Raw genomic sequence first — 22254 nt, forward strand, 5'->3', positions numbered from 1 at the left:
TTTTCCAAGGACTTTGTTCATTTTTTATTCACAAGGGTATGTTGACCAATTAAGCCTCGTAATCAATGCAAATTCTTTTAAACCAAAATATGTAGGCTTATCATTCACACAAAACTAAATTTCATGTATTTTTTTTAATCATTTTTCACACGCATAACAACATGTAATGGAAAATCTATCCATTGAACTTAAAATAATCTGAAATATGCCTCAAGTGTCCAAAGCAAGTACCCTTAAATTTATTATAAAGTTTTTATTTAACAAGATTTTTTTTAAAGTCACGATAAATTGTCATCCTTGATATTACACAGATCTTTGTTGGAAAAGATCCTACCTCATCTAACCACGTCGCTAAATCATTATTAAAGTCGAACTTTTTTTAAAACCTTGATTAGAAGAGACCAAGAGAGCCTATCATAAGCTTTAGCCATATCTAATTTTAAAAACACATTACCACATATATTCTCTTTTGCAATTCCATGAATAATCTCCTGAGCGAGCATAACATTATCAATAATAAGCCTACCAGAAACAAATCCACTTAGATTTTCATAATCAATTTGCCAAGTAACGCATTGATTCTATTACCTAAAGTTTTAGAAATGATATTGTTAGTAAAATTGCTTAAGCTAATAGGTCTAAACTCAGCAAAATTAGTTGGAGACTCAATTATTGGAATCAAGGTCAAACAGGAATGAGTATAGAATTTAGTGAGATTATTGCCCTTGAAAAATGCAATAACATCAATGCAGATAATAGACCAACAAGATTGAAAAAACATCCCATTATATCCATCCGGACCTGCAGAGCTTTCTGTACTCATACTAAAGACAACTTGGTTGATTTCCTTTTTCATCAGGAATCCTAGTTAGCATCTGATTATCATCATCTGTAATGACTTTTGGAATGTAGTCCATTATAGTATGATTGTTGTTAGGATGGCTAAGGTTGAATTGTCTTTGAAAGTGTTTGATGGCAACTTTGGCAATTTTATTGTCTCCATAATCCACTTACCTCTGTCATTCTTAATTCTTAGAATCTATAACCTTCTCCTTTTAGTCTTTAGTACATTGTGAAAGTAGTTTGTGTTTTTATCACCATCTTTAAACCATTGTAATAGTGGTGCGGTTTCAAAGGAAGCACAAAGTCATAAGAAGGCAAAGCACATTGAGTGAAAGTAACATTTGATTTGAGACATAGTACAGAGAGGAGATGTGATGGTTGCGAAGATTGCATCAGAAAATAACCTGGCAGATCCTTTCACAAAAGTTTTACCGTAAAAGTCTTCTAATAGGCATGTTGAAGGAATTGGGTGTTAGAGTTGTAGGTGCATGGTTATGAGTCTAAGCGGTAGATTGTTAGGATATACTATTAACCATGTGTTTTAATATATTCATGTAAGATGTATGATTCTAAAATGCTTCCGCTGTATATATGCTATTTTCTAACAACTAATTCTAATTAATAAGCCTTGACTTATAATGTAGACTTAAGAAACCAATAACAAATTAAATGAATCCTAAAAATTCAATTCAATGGACTACGGTGCATTATAAATAGGCCATCCTATTAGCACAACTTAAACCCACAAATTAAGCTTGAAAAAAAAAAGCCTTTGAACAAGCAATGGCTGCTTCTTCTCCTATTAAGTGTCGCCCCTTGGCAAATTTTCACCCAACTGTTTGGGGATATCATTTCCTTTCTTATGCTCCTGTCAGTCACACATATTTCTTTAATACATTTTTTCTACGTTAATTGTTGTCTAAATATTACAACGAGACGTTTAAGACCTAACATAATATTTGATTAATTAATTAACGTATGATGTGTATTTTTGGGATGCAGGAAATTAGTAACCAAGAAAAAGTTGAAGTTGATGAGTACAAAGAAACAATCAGGAAAATGCTTGTGGAAGCTCCAGAGGGTAGTGAAGAAAAACTTGTGTTGATAGATGCAATGCAACGATTGGGAATGGCATATCATTTCGATAATGAAATTGAAACATCCATTCGAAACATTTTTTATGCGTCCCAACAAAATGATGACAACCTTCATGTTGCTTCTCTTCGTTTTCGACTTGTGAGGCAACAAGGTCATTACATGTCTTCAGGTAAATCTACTAGATCTATTACTTTTCTTTATTAATTGGGTGTTCAAAGTTTACTAACAATGAATATGATGTTTAATTAACCAGATGTCTTCAAGCAATTCACCAACCAGGATGGGAAATTCAAGGAAACACTTACTAATGATGTTCAAGGATTATTGAGTTTGTATGAAGCATCAAATCTGAGAGTGCGCAATGAAGAGATTCTTGAAGAAGCTCTTACCTTTACCACAACTCATCTTGAGTCTATTGTCTCCAACTTGAGCAATAACTCTCTTAAGGTTGAAGTAACTGAAGCCTTAAAACAGCCTATTCGCAAGACTTTACCAAGGGTGGGAGCAAGGAAATACATATCCATTTACGAAAACAATGATGCACACAACCATTTGCTTTTGAAATTTGCTAAATTGGATTTCAACGTGCTGCAAAAGTTCCACCAAAGAGAACTTAGTGAGCTTACAAGGTACGTACTACATTATTTGGTCTATATATCTTCTTTAATTAGATGAGTAATGGTAATTTGGAATAAAAATGAAATGCAACAAAATCATTGATCTTTTGATGTATGTAGGTGGTGGAAAGATTTGAATTTTGCAAATAAATATCCATATGCAAGAGACAGACTGGTTGAGTGTTACTTTTGGGTATTAGGAGTGTATTTTCAGCCAAAGTATAGTCGTGCTAGAAAAATGCTAACAAAAGTACTCAAGATGACCTCAATTATTGATGACACTTTTGATGCCTATGCAACCTATGACGAACTTGTGCCCTTCAATGATGTCATCCAGAGGTAAAAATACATATATTATGAGAGAGATCAATAACTACTATCTGGACAAGAAAATTACACCATCAGTTTATTTTTAAAAATACTTATTTCTCTTAATTTAATTATGAGAATAATCCATTATTGATGAGTGTGAAAAAACTGTGAAATGCACAACAATTAATATGTGCAAGACATAAAAAAATTACTAGTACCTTCTAATTAATTTTGATACTTTAATTTTAGATGGGACATTAGTGTGATTGATTCACTACCGCCATATATGAGACCTGCTTATCAAGCCCTTCAAGACATTTACAATGAAATGGAACAATTATTGACAAAAGAAGGTAACTCGGACCGTGTATACTATGCAAAATATGAGGTAATTAATATTCATTAACTTATATTAACCCACATAAATTAATCATCACTCTCATTCCAAAAGACGACTAAATGGTACTTCTACTGTATTTATTTTTTTACAATAACTATTTAGATGAAAAAGTTGGTGAGAGCCTATTTTAAGGAAGCTCAATGGTTGGATGCTGGCTATACTCCAAAATATGAGGAGCATTTGGAGAATGCACTAGTAAGTTGTGGGTATATGATGGCAGCAACTACTTCCTTGATCGGCATGGACGAATCTATAAGCCAAGAGACTTTTGAATGGATGATAAATGAACCTTTGATAGTTCGTGCAGCATCGATAATTAACAGACGAATGGATGATATGATTGGACATGAAGTAATAAAACAATATCTTATATAATATGTAATTCCTTTTCTTTCTATTATTGTAGATACTTATTGTACTAAAGATATATTGAAATTTCTTTCATGTAGACTGAACAACAAAGAGAACATGTAGCTTCAACTATTGAATGCTACATGAAAGAATATGGAGCGTCGAAGCAAGAGACATATACTAAGTTTCACAAAGAAGTAATCAATGGATGGAAGGACATAAACAAAGAACTCATTCGTCCAACTGAAGTACCAATGTTTGTTCGCGAACGAGCTTTATATTTCGCATGTGTGATGGACACTTTATATAAAGAGGAAGATGGATACACAAACTCCAAAGGCAAACTTAAAAACATGATTAACTTGTTACTGGTTGAACCTGTCAAGATATGAGGATAATTATGTGGACGCACTGCCAAGTACTAATTTGGAGCAAAATAAGGCATATAATTTGAAATCCTTCTATTTATATGCGAGTGATAATAAAAGCACTAGTGATTCCTCTTAGGAATATCTGGAAGCAAGTTGATTTTAATTTACTATCAAGCAAAAGAACGTTGGATTTATCTTTTTCTCTACTTTGACCAAAAGAAAGATGTTTTTCTATTATATTTCCTCAATAAAATATGAGTGAAGTTGTATTCAATTCTTTTCCTTTTTTTAAAATAGTTAAGCCATTACTTACCCTTTCATTTTGAGGAGTTAGACTTGATCCAGACCATGTCTATAATTGAACAACAATTCAACAAACAAGGGGACATTGACCTTATAACCTCATGAGCAAAAAAATAAATAAAAATTGATCCCACAATCTTCAAAAGGAAGAGATACGCCTATACAAGATTTCTTTCTAATAAAAAAAAAAGACTATTGGAGTGTGTATGTGCTCTTCACTAAGATTTTCTATACTAATTAGTCAATGTTTATTACTTCCAAAAATAATTATTCCTAATGGCAAAATGTGATACACAATTATATCTTGATTTTTGAAAATAACAATTATTTTGGACAATCTATTTTTTGTAAAGGCGGCAAATAAAGTAATTTGAAAGGACTCACTACAAGAAAATAGAGATATGACGATACTATATAAATGTCGTATTAAGTTGTTTAAATGTCGTAAATTCATTTTCCGACATTTAGTTTACATTTACTTCAAATGTCAGAAATTTGAGTGTCGTAAATTATTCGACACTTAGGAAAATGTCGGTAATTATTAAGCGACATTTAGTTACGACATATACAAAAATGTCGATAATAAATGAACGACATTTATTTATGACATGCACAAAAAATGCCGAGAATAAATTAACATTTATTTACAACATATACCAAAAATGTCACTCAATTTCCAAACATTTAGATTAATGACAGTATTAAATAAATGACATATAAAAAATATCATTTAAATTTTTTGACATTTAGATTAATGTTGGTAAAAAAGTTTTTCTGACATTTATAAACGTCACGTTAAAATTTTGTAAAATTTCAATTAGCGTTGATTTCAAATTTATTAAAATATTAATCTATTCAATTTTTTACGTAACACAAATTTAAATGTATATTCATAAATGTCAAACTTTACAAACATGGAATATATGTGATGTAAACACATTTTAAATCTAAACTAAAGAAAAAAGTAATAATATTACAAGTACTTTGAACAAATTAAATAATAAATCAAAGAATTTGTTATGTGTAAAATAAAATTCAAATCTATACAGCTTAAAAATAAAAGAAGAACAATTCCAACATCTATCTAAATTAAAATTACTCTAACGAGTTAATTCCTTAGCTTGTTGAATAATTTCCGCAACAAAACTTTATGGAATCATCTCTTCACAACCAAGCATTTGTTGTAAATAATAGATCTCACTTTCTACAAAAATCCTACACAAAAAGTTCACATTTATAAAATTGGAACTATATAATATAATAAAGAAACAGAGTGTCTAATGATTTGTTTAAAATTTATATAACTTTTCTTTGGCCAACTACCAATCTTTTTTTTTATGTTAACCTGGAAAAAGATATAATTATTAGATTGTTAGCCGAAAAATTTATATAATTCAAAAGTCGTAATACATAAATACATATACAAACACTAAAACTTTAATTCAGAAAAAATTAAAACCAAAAATTCAAAAAGCATAAAGAAAAAGAAACTAGAAATCTTTTTTCCTTTCTTTTCATTGTTTTCTGTAAGGATCAAGAACAATAATGAGTTCATCACATAAAAATGAAAGGAAAGAAAGAAGATTTATAGTTTAAAACTATTTTCTCATTCGGAAGTTGATGGGGAAATGGGAGAGGAGTATTGTGGCTTCTGTGGAAAATAATGTAAATAGGGCTAGGTTTTGGGGATCTTAATTGTCTTCCTTAATTTTATTGTTTTATAAATATCTTGTACTTTGTTTTACTTGTATTACAAATTCTATAAATGTAACTAATAATTATGGCTAAAACATTACCTATTATAAATAATGTAAAAAACAAAATAAAATTACGTAGCTCTTTAATTTATATTTAAGCTTACAAGTAAGACTTATTCAATAATTAATTAGTAAAAGATAGAGAGTTTATTATAATTATTTACATTATATTTATGCATCAAATTTTATTTTCTAGAGTTAAATTCAAAGAGTGAGAAATTTCTTTAAAAGATTTAGATTTTAATATTAGGTGCAAATGTCGATATTAGCAACTAAATATTTTTGACATTTGTGTCATAACTTTTTAACGTTATTTTACCAAATGTCATTGTTTTTACGATATTTGTAAATAATGTTGTTGTTTTTACTACATTTACATCAAATGTCATAGTTTTTATGACATTTTACCCAAATGTCACTAATTTTACGATATTTTACGTCAAATATCGTTGTTTATACGACATTTTATGGTAAATGTCGTTGTTTATATGACATTTTATGGTAAATGTCGTTGTTTTTATGACATTTAAATTAAATATCATTATTTTTGTGACATTTTTTCATAATTGTCAAGAAAATCTCTATTTCTTGACATTTTTTTCAAATGTCACTAAATAAATGTCGTCATTTTGACACTTTTTTTTTCAATAAGCAAAAATATATTGTGTGTTGCACTCGCGAGTGACCTGTAAAGTGTCAAATAAAATGAGGACATTTGTCATTTTCCCCCAAAATAATTCTTAAACAATAAATTTTGGCAAAAACAAAAAGATAACCAGCGAATTGATGACATGTGGCATTTTGCCCAAATAATCACCCGATATGACCCTACAAGTAAATGAAGAATGATTCGAGTCTTAACTTAGAAATTTTTGGGGGTGTTACAGTAGGCTCGGGGCGTGACATAAACTATCCCTCTTAAAAACTAACGAAAACTGTAGCACCTCGGTATTTGAAAGAGCTAAAAATAGAAAGAACTAAATTGAAAATAGCAAAATCTGAAATTTTGCAAGTTAAGCTTATGATGTGAGTTTTGGGTCAACTTCAAATGACCATAACTTTCAGTACAGATGAGTTAGGTGGCACATAAGATGTCAAATGAAAGGTTTTGGAATTATCTTTCCAACGCCACCGATGTTGCTAATTTTCGAGCTCGTATGAGGGAGATATAATCATTTGAAAATATGTCTGCCAGTTAAGGAAAGTTACTCGGATTTAAGAGGGGAATTTTGGTCTTTTCCTTACCTAATCAGATTTAGGTGAAATTTGGTAATACTTAGGGGTCTAAACTGATTTGGTTCAGTTTTGTGAATCTAAATTTACACTAGGGTTTTGAGAAAAGTTCAAGAAGAGGAGATAGGAGAAAAGTCAAGGCGTTCTTCAAGATTTCATGCAATTCAAATTGTTGTTTCGCCAATGGTTTGATCCCTAAAAGGTATGTAAGTTCACATAGTGTTGGGTTCGTTCACCCACGTGCCAATCATGATTAATTTAGCATAATTTCATTCTTGAAAGTAAAGGATTTGAGTTCTTGATGAGTTTTATTGAAGTTTCTTTCATAATCTTGATTGTTGAGGTTTTGATGAGTTCTTCAGACAATCGTATGAGTTTCAAGGTTGTTTCTGAGTAGATTCTTGTGTACTAATAATGAGTAATCAAATCTAAGTGATTGGGGAAGAAACCATTCGATTCTAGGTAAACTAGGGTCGAAAAACGAGTAAGAAAATTCATTGGGAAGTTCTGGGCCGGGGTAGGCGCGCTGCGCCAGCAATGCGCCAAAACAAGGGTTTTGTAGTTTTGCTCCTAGGGCACCGCACCACTCAGTGCGCCCCAACTTTCCCTCAGTAGTTAAGGGTCTGGCACCCTGCACCACTCAGTACGCCAGGTTCGCCAGGTCCCCTACCCTTTAGTCCTTCTTTCCGTTTGAGTTCCCTCGAATCGTACCTATGTTTTCTAAGTGATTTCTACACTCTAAGGTACGTCTAATCATCAAGAGATCATCCATAACATGAGATCATAACCTTTAATCCATAATTCAAATTCAAGGTAGAGCTAAGAGTCAAGTCTTGATAGTTCATATGAGTCATTTTAATAAGTCTTTTAAAATCTTTTAAACTTGTTTAAATGACTTGAGCACTGAGTTTGAGGAAGAGTAGAGTTGCATTCATTTTCTTAAAAATTATATACGGGAACTAAGTATTCCTAAGAGTATATATTTTCACATTTAAGCGAGAGGGAAAACACCGATTTCCAAAAGAGTTTTCATGAGCAGTTGAGTTTCATCTCTTTTAAGAGATAGATTTTGAGTAATAATCTCAAATCACAAAGAGATAGTTTTTGAGTAATAATCTCAAACCACAGAAAGAGGAAATATTTTCTTTAAAATATAATGAGCTAAGTATATTTTGGGAGTAGTATTGAGCACTGATATGGGGGAGAGTTCATACAACTCACAGCCCCCATAAACGATGTAGCCAACGTGGGTAGAAAAGGGTCATACTTTTTAGATGATTCATTAATGATTTTTAGCATAAACTACTGGATCCACGTAGTAGTAGAATCTATATCTCGGCAAAGTATAGGACGGCTCTGGTAACGTGGGTTAGACGTTATATCATCACATAGCTTATAGTGATTGTTGTCGGTTAGAGAAACTCTCACAGAGGTATTTGTATTCTTAAATACACATAGATATTTTGTATTCTTATATACACAGAGTTAAATTTGTATTTTCAAATACAAACAGAGTTTATATTGTATCCTTGCATACAATCAGAGTACATCGTATTTCTTTAAATACATGAAGTTGTTATCTACTATTTTAAAAGCTTTTCTTTATACTGCATGCTTTACTACTGCTTTATATTGAAATAAGTTTAGTATCTCTGAGTTGAGTTGAGATAAGTGTAACACCCCAGAAAATTTTTGAGCTAAGACTTGAACCATCCTTCGTTGTGAGTAGGTTTTTACCGAGGAATTAAAATTTCTTAAGTGTTAAGTTCACTAGATGTAGCACCTTGAGTTTCAAAAAGAATTAAATTGGAAATAGCAAAATCTGAAATTTTGCAAGTTATGCTTAAGTATGGGTTTTGGGTCAACTTAAAACGACCATAACATCTAGCTCAAGATGATTTAGGTGTGATACCAAATACCGTAGGAAATATCTTTGAATTATCTTTCCAACACCACTGAGTTTGCTAAGTTTCAAGGTCGGATAAGTGAGATATGACCTTTTGAAGTTAGGTTGTCCAGTTAAGGAAAGTTAGCCGAAAATAGTGAGGGGTATTTTGGTCTTTTCCTTACCAAATCAGATTTAATTCGTTTTTAGTAAGGTTTTAAGGGTCTAATCCTATTAGGTTCAGTTTTATAATCTAGTTTACGCCTAGGGTTTTAGTTGAGAGTACAAGAAGAGAAAAGAAGAAGAGAAAAGAGGAAAAAGGAGGAGAGGATCAAGCGTTCGTCGAGATTCTTGCGTCTTGTTGCGGATTTTCGCCATGGGTTTAATCCCTAAGAGGTATGCAAGCTTCCATAGTGTTGGTTTTGTTCACCCACACGCCAAACATGTTATTTTCAACGCAAATTTCATTCTTGAAGTTGAAAGATTTAAGTTCTTGATAGGTGCTATTGAAGTTCATTCTAAATCTTATTGTGTTGGGTTTTGGATGATTTCTTGAGATCAAAGTGAGTGTTTTAAGGGCTGTATTGAGTAGATTAGAGTGTACTTATGTTAAGTAATTGATTCTAAGTGATTGGGGAAGACCCTATTCGATTCTAGGCGAATTAGGGTGAGAAAACGAGCAAAGAATTTTGTCGAGTTTTCTAGGTTGGGGCTTGGCGCGATACGCCAGCCAGAGCACCCCAAACCCTCCTCTGAAGTTTAGGGGCTGGTGCCCCACGCCACCCATAGCGCCAGGGTGGCCTGCCCCATCCAGTTTGGTAACGGTTGCCCCGTTTGAGTTCGTTTAAAGTGCACCTTCACTCCTTTTAGATTCTAACTACTCTAAGCTACTTCTAAACACCTAGAAATCATTCATAACATGATCATAAACTTGAATTCATAATTTAAATTCAAGGTAGAGCTAAGAGTTAAGTTCAGAGAGTTCTTCTGATCATTTAGAGAAAGTCTCTTTGAGTCCTTTTGAGGTGTCTTCTACAATTTCTAATAATTTGTTTCAAGACTCAAGTAAGTGAGCATGAGAGTTAGGAGAATGTATTCATGAGTCTACACTATCACCTAGATCTTTCATGTCATGAACCAAACTCTTGAATTCATAATTCACATTCAAGAGAGAGTTAAAAGTAGAGTTCAAGAAAGCCTTTGAGTTCAATTGTGAATCCTTTGAGATCAACTATTGGTTTGAACTAAGTTTTGAGGAAGTAAGTAAGAGAATGAGAAGAGTCGTATACATGATTTCCATGTAGTTATGTAGACCTTCGAGTCGACTTGTTCCATGCCCATAATTCAGTATGAACTTCGTAAGTTGAGTATCTTTCAGAGAAGTGGTATCTTCAAGTTCTAAGCCTTTAAGTGTTGAGTTCCTAATCCCTCTTTAAGATTCATTTCTAATCATGTGACTATTACATAGTACCCATGAAGTCCTTGAGTTGAGTAGTTCATGCCCATAATTCTGCATGAACCCTATGAGTCGAGCAGTCTTGAGATGAGAGGTATCATTGAGTCCTTGAGTTAAGTAGTCCATCCCCATAATTCCGTATGAACCCTCCAAGTCGAGCATTCTTGAGATGAGTAGTATCATTGAATCCTTGAGTTCGGGAGTTGTTGAGTTCCAAGTATTGAGTTCAATGCATGGTTATTGAAAACCTTGAATTGAGTCGTTCATGTCCATAATTCAGCATGAACCCTATTTCAAGAAGTCTTTTTACAAATTGTTTTAAAACATGTCTTAAAGACTTGAGCACTGAGTTGAGAAAGAGTAAAGTTGAATTTCTGTTCTTCAAAGAAGTATATGGGGACTAAGTATTCCCAAAGAGATTTAAAATGTTTTCACATTTAAATAAGAACGAAAACTGAGATTTCCAAAGAGCTTTCGGGCTAGTTTTCAGAAAAGAGAAATCGCTTTCTAATCAAAGCAAGAGAGGAAACTGAGATTTCCAAGTTAGCTTTTGAGCTAAGTTTTTTTTTAGTACTTATCTCAAATCACAGAAAGAAGTATGTTTTTAAAACATAAAGAGCTAGTATATTTTGGGAGTAGTATTGAGCACCGATATGGGGGAGAGTTCAGATAACTCACAGCCCCCATAAACCATGTAGCCATCATCGGTATAAAAGGGTCATACTTTTTAGATGAACCCTTTTCACATAGATTAGTGGATCCATTAGTAGTTCAGGTTCTATACCTTTGGCCGGGTATAGAATGGGCTGGCAGTGTGAGGTAGATCGTTGTATCATCATTATAGCTCTTATGTGATGGTTGTCGGTTAGAGAAACTCCACAGAAGTTATTGTATTTTTATATACATTATTTATTGTATTTTTATATACATTTCAGAGTTATGTTGTATCCTTGCATACACACAAAGTTTACAACATGTTTTTAAATAGTTTGTTTCTTTATATTGCACTTATTTTAAATTGCTTTATATAGAAATGAGTTCCGTCATATTGAGTTTAGTATCCAGAGTTGAGTACCTAGAGTCGAATAATATATCTTTGAGTTGAGTATCTTATCCTTGAGTACTTCTGATTTGAGTAAGTTTGAGTAGTTTTGAGTATCCTTGAGTATTCCTTGAGTTGAGTAAGTTTGAGAAAAGGTAAGTATGTTTCCTTTTTATCAAGTTTCAAGCTTATGTTTATGTTTTAGAATTCCCCTTACATGCTCGTACATTCCACGTACTGAGCCATTTGGCCTGCATCTTCTCATGATGCAGACACAGGTATTCAGGATCATCAACAGGAGCTTTGTTGATACATCTGAGAGTTCGAGTTAGCTATGGTGAGCCTCCTTGCTTCCGGAGGATTTTATTTACTTTTCAGTTCAGTCAGGATGTCGTGGGTCTTGTCCCGAATTCCATCGTTATCAGTTAGAGGCTTCATAGATAGTCAGTATAGTTGAGAAGTCTGTATTATTCATTTATTTTATTAAATGTTTTAAAGATTTAAGTTGCCAATTTTATGGAGAGTTGAATATATTATTTTTATTCAGAGTTTTCTTTTGAGTTAAAGCTTGGTATTTAAGTTATTGATTTTATTCAGTTTTAAGCTTTGTATGCTTGAATCAGTTTTCCACTTGTAATCAACCAGGATGAGGGTTCTCTTGGGGACCAACAAGGGCTCTCTTGGGGACCAACAATGGTTCTCGAATGCCGGCCACGTCCAGGGTGTAGGCTCGGGTCGTGACAATAAGGTAAGTGTTCCTTTCAGTTATAGTTCAAGCTTATGTCTTGTTTAGATTTCCCCCACCATGCTTGTACATTTCATGTATTAAAGCCATTTGGTTTGCATCTTCTATGATGCAGATACAAGTAACCAGGATCAACATCCAGTGCTCCGTTGATCTACTTGAGCTCCAGAGTTATTTGGTGAGCCTCTTTGCTTTTGGAGGATCTCTTTTGTTATAGTTCATTTATTTCAGGTGTTAGGATGATCGGGGGTCTTGTCCCGACATACCTCATAGTATTTAGAGGCTTCATTGATAAATAGACATTAGTTCCTGAGTCTTTTCATTTTTATTTCGTTTATGTTGAGACTTGAGTTTCCAGTTTGGCTAGTTGAATGTTTATTTCAAAAACATTCTAAGTTTACTTTGAGACAGTTTGAGTAAAGTTTGAATTTGATTTCCTTTATTAATTCTTAAAGTCTTCCACTGAGAGTCTAGCCAAGCCAAGGGTTTGCTTGGGGCCAGCAATGGTTCTCGAGTGTCAGTCCCCCCAGGGTGTAGGCTCGGGGAGTGACAAAAACCTTATACGGGCCTATCTACAATTTGTGGTTTGTTCTACAATTTGTGGTTTGTTCTACAAACCGTAGATCCCATTCGTTGAATTTATATTGAACTTTTCAGCTAAAAATCTCATTTTACGGGTCCAATTTATGACCCGTAAAAGTTTCTACGGACCGTAGATCCAATCTGTAGAATTTATACAATTTTCAAGCTCAAAAGTCCATTCTACGGGTCCAAGCTTGGTAGAACTGGAAAGAGGACTCAAAGACCTTTAATTTGCTAGGTCATGAGCCACCTAACTCATTATGTGCTTGGAGATATGATCGTTTGAAGTTGACATAAGTGAAATCTTATGTCAAAACTTAATCGGTAAGGAAGCTTTCAACTCAACATTGTGCTAGGGGGTTCTTGTAACCTTAATTCATATCCAAATTTATTCCAACACTAAAGAATTGATCTTTTACATATATGAGTAATTTAAGAATCACCCGATACGACTTTACATGTAGTAAATAAAGAATGATTTGGGTCGTAACTTAAAAATTCAGAGTGTTACATGCAGGGAAGGATCTATTGTGTCTGGTAGGAGTGTCACGCCACCCACAAGCTTCGATCGAAATTGGATGTATGTATAGGTGTATTTTTTGTAATATATTGTAAAATAAACAAATGGCACCCACAAAACCAAAAGTTGTTGTGGTGTCACTGGTTAAGAGCGAAACTCCCTCCCGCTAGACCCAGGTTCAAAATTGGGAGGTGACACTTTAAAAATAAAAATAACTCGCAGCCTAAGAATTGTGAATTTAGCTTCAACAATCGAGGGTTTTAAAGATTATATTTTCCTTTTTCTCTCTAATTCTAGTTGGCTTAGTTTTAATTAGTAATTATTGTTGACTAATTTAATTTATTAATCTTTGTTTTTTCTATTAGTTATTTGTTTGATGGAGAAGTGTTAAAGTTAGCACCCAAAGACACCTAAAATTTCTTGTTGACAAAATTAAATCACGTGTTTTTATACATTATTGAAAAAAAAAACCTATGTAAAAAAGTCTTTAACACCATTGATAGTCATAGAGAAACTGAATTGTATACGTGTTGAGAAAAATGAATTAGTTAGCTTGTACATCCACTACAAAGTATATATCCTACTCTATAAAGCTGACAATTAACAATTGCTATTTTCTAACTAACTACACGTATATATCCATATCCCTAACAACTTCTACCAAAATATCTGGCTAAGGTAATGTACACTCTGCCCTCAACATCTGCTTCAACTTATTCTTATTTTATCATTCCCACTTAAGTCTATCAGAATGACATTTTTTTTAGCGGCAATAAATATGCATATTAACAAAAAATGAGGCAACCATCTTTTAAAAAAAATTCCATATTTCTCAAGGGGTTTTAACATCCAGATTATCCCAGTCTTTGGTTCAATTTCAGAGGATCACAATTCAAACAAGTATTTTTTTTGGAATCTATCTTTCTTGTTGATTTGCAGGAGTTGGTGTTTTTTTAATTATAGCTAGATTATATTTAAGAAAATTAAGTTTAGATTATTAATTAAACAAGTTAATAGGTGTCGCTCATTGAATGGTGCACTGGGGAAATGGAGGGGATCTTCACTGGAGGAAAACCAAGTCCAAGCTAAGCCTATAAAAGAAATATTTAATGCTAAAGTATTGTAAAAACCTAGGTGGAGGGGAGAGGTTAAAAATTGCATGTCTACACTATATGCAATAGTGTAAAAAAAATTATCTTTCTTGTTGATTTGCAGGAGTTAGTCATGTTTTTAATTATAGTTAGACTAATATTTAAGAAAATTAAATTTAAACCATTAATAATTGAACAAGTAGATAGGTGTTACTCGGGAGAGTTGGCAAAATAGCCACTCTCAAGACTTAATTGGACGTGAAGTCATAAGTCTTGAAAAATTTGTGGTATACCCATTAATTATGACATCACCTATGTGAACTACTTGAAACATACAAAAGAATCTTCTAAGTTTTCAATATACATACCCCCCCCCCCCCTCTTTTCCAACAAATATGGAATAATATGTGTATTTTCATTTTTTTAAATTATATTTGAAAAAGAAAAACTCTCCAACAAGAAATCTAAATAGGGGCTTGTTTTGTTGCTGATTTTGCCGATTCCGACCAATTTTCTGGTCATATTATCCACTTCACTTGTAAAATCATCATCATCTTACTCATTGCTTTCATTTTCACTCCATTTTCTTTCAAAAACCAAGCTTCAAAATTATTTTTCCATCATTTTAGAAGCTTGAAAAATCTTCCATAATCACTTGATAACTCATTAGTAAATACATTTTAGTAGTTTAGAAGCATTAAAAATATGGTTGTGTCATTCACTTCATCTGTATATGGCTTAAATAGTGCCATGTAATTTTGTTCCATCTCACGGACAGTAGGGGTAAGGTATGGGTGCACAGTCTAAAAAAAGAATATAAATATTACACAATATTTACTAATTTAAAAATATTGTTAGATAATAACACATAAATATATACCTCTGTACTTCTTCCTTTGTACTTAAATGGATCACCTTCAACTATATTATTGCTCTTTGTTATGTTCCATTTGAGTAAACGGGGAATGGGCATTGGAGTAGCCAAGGACTTCCCGACATACTTTTCAAGATGTGAAAAAGCCTCATATATCCAAACTTGGAATCCATAGAATAACAAACAAATAAATAGAGTTTATGAAGTACTACCAAATAAATAAAAGTATTTCATAAATTGACTAAATGGTTAATAAAAAGTACCATAAATGCCCAGAAAAAATTGTACAGAGCATAAGATGCATTCTTCTTTTCATTATATATTCCCCCTAATTCTTCAAATTAATTCGATTCTTCAGGTAGGTCAATGTTAAATCAAAAGACTCTTCCCTTCATGAATAACTTTTGAATAAATCCAAATCATCTGTCATTTTGATGTGTTTTGAATCCACAATCTTAGATCGATCATGGGCAAGCAACATCACGTGGATGAACCAAACTAATGAGCACTTCGACTTTTATCCTTATTTAATTTGTTACTCTTGATTAAACTCATCAACTTTGTACCAGTGATGTTCTTGTTCCTTGTCACCTTGAAATGAAAATTCTCACCTTTTCTAAGGACTTTGTTCATTTTTTATTCACGGGGGTATGTTGACCAATTCATCCCCGTAATTAATGCAAATTCTTTTAAGCCAAAACATGTAGGTTTATCATTCACACAAAACTAAATTTCATGCAATTTTTTGTCATTTTTCACACGTCGCAGCAACATATAATGAAAAATATATCCATTGAACTTAAAATAATATGCAATATGCCTCAAGTGTCCAAAGCAAGTACCCTTAAATTCATTATAAAGCTTTTGTTCAACAAGAATTTTTCTAAGTCGCGATAATCTGTCATCCTTAATATTACAAAGATCTTTGCTGAAAAAGATCCTACCTCATCTACCCACGTAGCTAAATCATTATTAAAGTCAATTTGTTTTAAACCTTGATTAGAAGAAACCAAGAGAGCCTATCATAAGCTTTAGTCATATCTAATTTTAAAACCACATTACCACCTATATTATCTTTTGCAATTCCATGAATAATCTCCTGAGCGGGCATAACATTATCAATAATAAGCATAAGCCTACCAGGAACGTAACAAATCCACTTTGATTTTCAGAAATCAATTTGCCAAGTAACGCATTGATTCTGTTAGCTAAAGTTTTAGAAATCATATTGTTAGTAAAATTGCTTAAGCTAATAGGTCTAAACTGAACAAAATTAGTTGGAGACTCAATTTTTGGAATCAAGTTCAAACAGGAATAAGTATAGAATTTAGTGAGATTATTGCCCTTGAAAAATGCAATAACATCAATGTAGATAATAGACCAACAAGATTGGAAAAACATATCATTATATCCATCCGCACCTGCAGAGCTTTCTGTACTCATACTAAAGACAACTAATTGCTTCATTTCTTTTTCATCAGGAATCCTAGTTAGCATCTTATTATCATCATTTGTAATGACTTTTGGAATGTAGTCCATTATAGTATGATCGTTGTTAGGATGGCTAAGGTTGAATTGTCTTTGGAAGTGTTTGACGGCAACTTTGGCAATTTTATTATCTCCATAATCCACTTGCCTCTGTCATTCTTAATTCTTAGAATCTACAACCTTCTCCTTTTAGTACACTGTTGATAGACGCAATGCAACGATTGGGAGTGGCATATCATTTCGTTAATGAAATTGAAACATCCATTCAAAACATTTTTTATGATTTCCAACAGAATGATGACAACCTTTACGTTGTTTCTCTTCGTTTTCGAGTTGTGAGGCAACAAGGTCATTACATGTCTTCAGGTAAATCTACTCTTTATTACTTTTCTTTATTACTTAGGTGTTCAAGGTTTACTAACAATGAATATGATGTTAAATTAACCAGATGTATTCAAGCAATTCACCAACCAAGATGGGAAATTCAAGGAAACGTTTACTAATGATGTCCAAGGATTATTGAGTTTGTATGAAGTATCACATCTGAGGGTGCACGATGAGGAGATTCTTGAAGAAGCTCTTACCTTTACCACTACTCATCTCGAGTCTATTGTCTCCAACTTGTGCAATAACTCTCTTAAGGTTGAAGTTACTGAAGCCTTAAAACAGCCTATTCGCATGACTTTACCAAGAGTGGGAGCAAGGAAATACATATCCATTTACGAAAACAATGATGCACACAACCATTTGCTTTTGAAATTTGCTAAATTGGATTTCAACGTGCTGCAAAAGTTCCACCAAAGAGAGCTTAATGAGCTTACAAGGTACGTACTACATTATTTGGTCTATATATCTTCTTTAATTAGATGAGTAATGGTAATTTAGAATAAAAATGAAATGCATGCAACAAAATTGTTGTTCTTTTGATGCATGTAGGTGGTGGAAAGATTTGGATTTTGCAAATAAATATCCATATGCAAGAGACAGATTGGTTGAGTGTTACTTTTGGATATTAGGAATGTATTTTGAGCCAAAGTATAGTCGTGCTAGAAAAATACTAACAAAAGTACTCAAGATGAACTCAATTATTGATGACACTTTTGATGCCTATGCAACCTATGACGAACTTGTGCCCTTCAATGATGTAATCCAGAGGTAAAAGTACATATATTATGAGAGAGATTAATAACTACTATTTGGACTAGAACAGATTATTTTTAAAAATACTTATTTCTCTTAACTTATATAATTATGTGAATAATTCCTTATTGATGAGTGTGAAAAAACATATCTTGACGTCGTTATTGTGAAATGCTACACAACAATATGTGCAAGAGGTAAAAAAAATTACTAGTACATTGTAATTAATTTTGATACTTGACTTTTAGATGGGACATTAGTGTGATTGATTCACTACCGCCATATATGAGACCTGCCTATCAAGCTCTTCAACACATTTACAATGAAATGGAACAATTATTGGCAAAAGAAGGTAACTCGGACCGTGTATACTATGCAAAATATGAGGTAATTAATATTCATTAACTTATATTAAAATTAATCATCACTCTCATTCCAAAAGACGACTAAGTAGTACTTTTACTGTATTATTTATTTTTTACAATAACTATTTAGATGAAAAAGTTGGTGAGAGCCTATTTTAAGGAAGCTCAATGGTTGGATGCTGGCTATACTCCAAAATATGAGGAGCATTTCGAGAATGGACTAGTAAGTTGTGGGTATATGATGGCAGAAACAACTAATTCCTTGATCGGTATGGACGAATTTATAAGCCAAGACACATTTGAATGGATGATAAATGAACCTTTAATAGTTCGTGCAGCATTGATAATTAACAGATGAATGGACGATATGATTGGACATGAAGTAATAAAACAATATCTTATATAATACGTAATTCATTTTCTTTCTATTAATTTTAGATACTTATTGTACTAAAGATATATTGAAATTTGTTTCATGTAGAATGAACAACAAAGAGAACATGTAGCTTCAACCATTGAATGCTACATGAAAGACTATGGAGCGTCGAAGCAAGAGATATACACTAAGTTTCACAAAGAAGTAGTCAACGGATGGAAGGACATAAACAAAGAACTCATTTGTCCAATTGAAGTACCAATGTTTGTTCGCGAACGAGCTTTATATTTCGTATGTGTGATGGACATTTTATATAAAGAGGAAGATGGATACAAACTCCAAAGGCAAACTTAAAAACATGATTAACTTGTTACTGGTTGAACCTGTCAAGATATGAGGATAATTATGCCGACGCATGGTCAAGTACTAATTTGGAGGCATATAACTTGAAATCCTTCTATTTATGTAATTGATAATAAAAGAACCAGTGATTCCTTTTACTCTTCTATTTATGTGATTGATAATAAAAGTGTTAAAATAAGTGATTTTGTTAGCTGCTATCCTAATTTATAGAAGCTTGTTGGCAGTAGATTTCTATTTCGTAGGTGTAGTTCTGTTTCTAGAGTTTGATTTGCAGTAGGTAACTTAGTAGAATATTTTATCTTTAACTGTTTAGCAATTGTTAAGCTACCAGTTACATTGGTTCCTATTTTTCTGCACTTAGTCGTTGTAACTCACTTGTATAAAGAGAGCTTGCAGCAGTATAATAAAACACACTTGCTCGATACATTTTTTGGTTATTCTCTGTCTTTCTACTGAATATTTTATAACAAAAAGAACCAGTGATTCCTCTTATTCATTGATTATTGTTATGTATTGTTTCATATTGTATTGTATTGTATTGTGTTGTGCTATATTGTATCATACTGTGTTGTATTGTATTGTGTTGTGCTATATTGTATCATACTGTGTTGTATTGTATTGTATTGTGTTGTGCTATATTGTATCATACTGTGTTGTATTGTATTGTGTTGTGTTGTATCATCTATAATATATAGTCTCCAAAAGAACTTAAAATATACAGTAAAACCAGCATTTGGGATATAGGTAATTACCAACATGCCTACTTCTAAAATACTCATTCTTCTTCAACAATTTTACCCTTCTCACTGACATAGATACCATCAAGAAACTTTCGGATATCCTTGTTCTTCACATGACATTTATGGTTAACGGATCGTATTGTATTGTACTATTTTCTATTGTATCGTACTGTATTATTTACATAATGACACATATCCATAATTTGAATAATAAACCTACAAGAATTTTTAGTGTATGGGTTATTTTTTTTATTGTTTTTGGATAAGCCATTCCTTACCTGTTGATTTTGAGGGATTAGGCTTGACTACTACCATGTCTATGATTGAACAATAATTACAAAAAAAAAAAAAAGAAGGAAGAGATAAACATATACAAGATCTCTTCCTAACAAAATAAAAACAATATTAACTTAGAAGAAATTATATTAGACTTGTCATATCTTCTTCTAATACTTTATAATTGACATTTGTGTAGTTGAATAATTGCTCAAGTGACAAGAGTCTCTCAAGAGATCCTTTGTGTCCAGTTCCTTTAATGTTCCAATATATTGTATTAAATCATTGGAATTTGATACCGTCGGTCATGACCTTAAATTGGATTGTAACACTAATAATTACATAAGATTCCTAAAATAACCTAAGATAGGTGTAAAATATAATTACTAATAATTAGCTTTAATTTGGGATATTTCAGGATCTACACAAGAATTAGATCGTGATTTGCGTTGTCTAAGTGCAACATAAATGTGTATATAATTTTTGTATATTAATGTTTGACATACATAAAATATACACTTTTAATACAAAATTGTGTATATCTTTTGTAGTTGGCAAACAAATATAATTATTTGGGAAAATTACAAACGTCTAGAATCCATAATGTAATAGAGCTATAGTTTCTATTATTTTTAATTTGTGACTATAATTTCGCGAAATTTTGCTATTCGGTTTTCTAATTATATAAATCCATAATTTGTATAATTCGGTCCCTAATTGTATAAATCCAGAATTTGTATATGTATACCCTAGCTATTTGTATAGGATTTATGAAAAAAATTATAATAAATTACCATGTTTGTATATTGGCAAGAAAGAAGAATCACAAAGTTGTATCTAGAATTCACTATTAGGCTGCAAAATCGTGCCTTTAAAACTTTGAGAAAATGGTCAAATAACCTCCTAACCTATTAGTCAATTTTCAACTACACACCAATACTTTAACGGGGGTCCTATTACCCCCCTAGACCTTTAATTTTTGATATTTTGTAGCCCTTAAACGCTGACATGTCCAAGAAAGTGAATACACTTTCCTTAGGCGCGTAGATACTTATCTAAAGCATATAATCTACATTTTAAATCCACGTATAAGATGAAATCAACCTAAGATTTAGGCTGCCAGCTGTAGCTTGCATTTTTTGTCATTTTCTCGAAAAAATCTTCTTTCTTCTTCCTCTTTTCTGCCATTTTCAAAGCTTGAGTTTTATCATCTTCCATTTCAAAGCTTACAATGGTATCTTCCATTTGAAAGCCTAATGTTGTGGGGTTCATAATCCTCTCTAATGCTCTCCGATTTCAAATTTAGTGTTTGAAATTTTTCTCGCCTATCAAAATTATGAAAATTTTGGGTACCGAGATTCATCGATAAGGTTTGAAATTTCTTCTCCTTGTCGATGTCCATAATATAAGTTATTTCTCTCTTCAACTCATAAACTCCATCACTAGATCTGCCCCTCAAGATTTTACTCACTTGGGTCACTATAACTACGTGTTCTTCTGCTAATAGAATAAGCTAAGCAAAAATGAATGTTTGAAAAATTAATTCTTGAAATAGTAAAAAGTGAAGTACTAAGAAAAATCATTTTTGGATGTACAAAAATTACTTGTTATTGGAGTTGTATAAGAAAGATTGGTACACAATTGAATCATACATATTATTGGTTAGTTTGAAATTAGAAATTTCATTCTAGTAAAGGAAGTGGGCTCACTGGATCTGAAATATGAAGAAAAATAAAAGTGATAGAAGTGGGCCCCGCACGTGTATACAAACATGTGTATATATTTGGTTAATGATGAAAGATCAGCATTTAAGGATTATAAAATATCAAAATTAGAAGGTTCATGGGGTAATAGGACCCCTATAAAGTATTATTGTGTAGTTGAGAATTGACAAATAAGTTAGGGGGTCATTTAGCTATTTTCTCTAAAACTTTCATAAAATCAATACAGTGGTTTGGTGCTCCAATAGGCTAGTGTTGTTATTCTTGGTTTTGAGTTTTGACTTTTGAGGATTGCCTAATTAGTT

General features: G+C 32.3%; 2 protein-coding genes across 2 annotated transcripts in view; both read left to right on the plus strand.

Annotated features, from left to right (window-relative positions):
* LOC125872090 (sesquiterpene synthase 12-like) overlaps positions 1-22254 on the plus strand; it is a 335684-nt gene that overhangs the window by 167144 nt on the left and 146286 nt on the right. The gene's annotated exons all lie outside the window — the stretch shown is intronic.
* LOC125872092 (sesquiterpene synthase 12-like) lies at positions 1604-4013 on the plus strand. The gene is made up of 7 exons (XM_049552767.1): positions 1604-1713; positions 1846-2110; positions 2195-2570; positions 2679-2897; positions 3120-3258; positions 3373-3621; positions 3720-4013. The coding sequence occupies exons 1-7, from the start codon at positions 1627-1629 to the stop codon at positions 4011-4013; spliced, it is 1629 nt and encodes a 542-aa protein (XP_049408724.1). The 5' UTR covers positions 1604-1626.

Source organism: Solanum stenotomum, chromosome 8 (assembly GCF_019186545.1).
Source record: "Solanum stenotomum isolate F172 chromosome 8, ASM1918654v1, whole genome shotgun sequence".
In the NCBI taxonomy this organism is placed as follows: Eukaryota; Viridiplantae; Streptophyta; class Magnoliopsida; order Solanales; family Solanaceae; genus Solanum; species Solanum stenotomum.

Coding starts and splice junctions, on each gene's coding strand:
- LOC125872092 (XM_049552767.1), top strand. CDS start 1,627: ATGGCTGCTTCTTCTCCTATTAAGTGTCGCCCCTTGGCAAATTTTCAC. Junction 2,898..3,119: donor TTCAATGATGTCATCCAGAG/GTAAAAATACAT, acceptor CTTTAATTTTAG/ATGGGACATTAGTGTGATTG. Junction 3,259..3,372: donor TATACTATGCAAAATATGAG/GTAATTAATATT, acceptor ATAACTATTTAG/ATGAAAAAGTTGGTGAGAGC.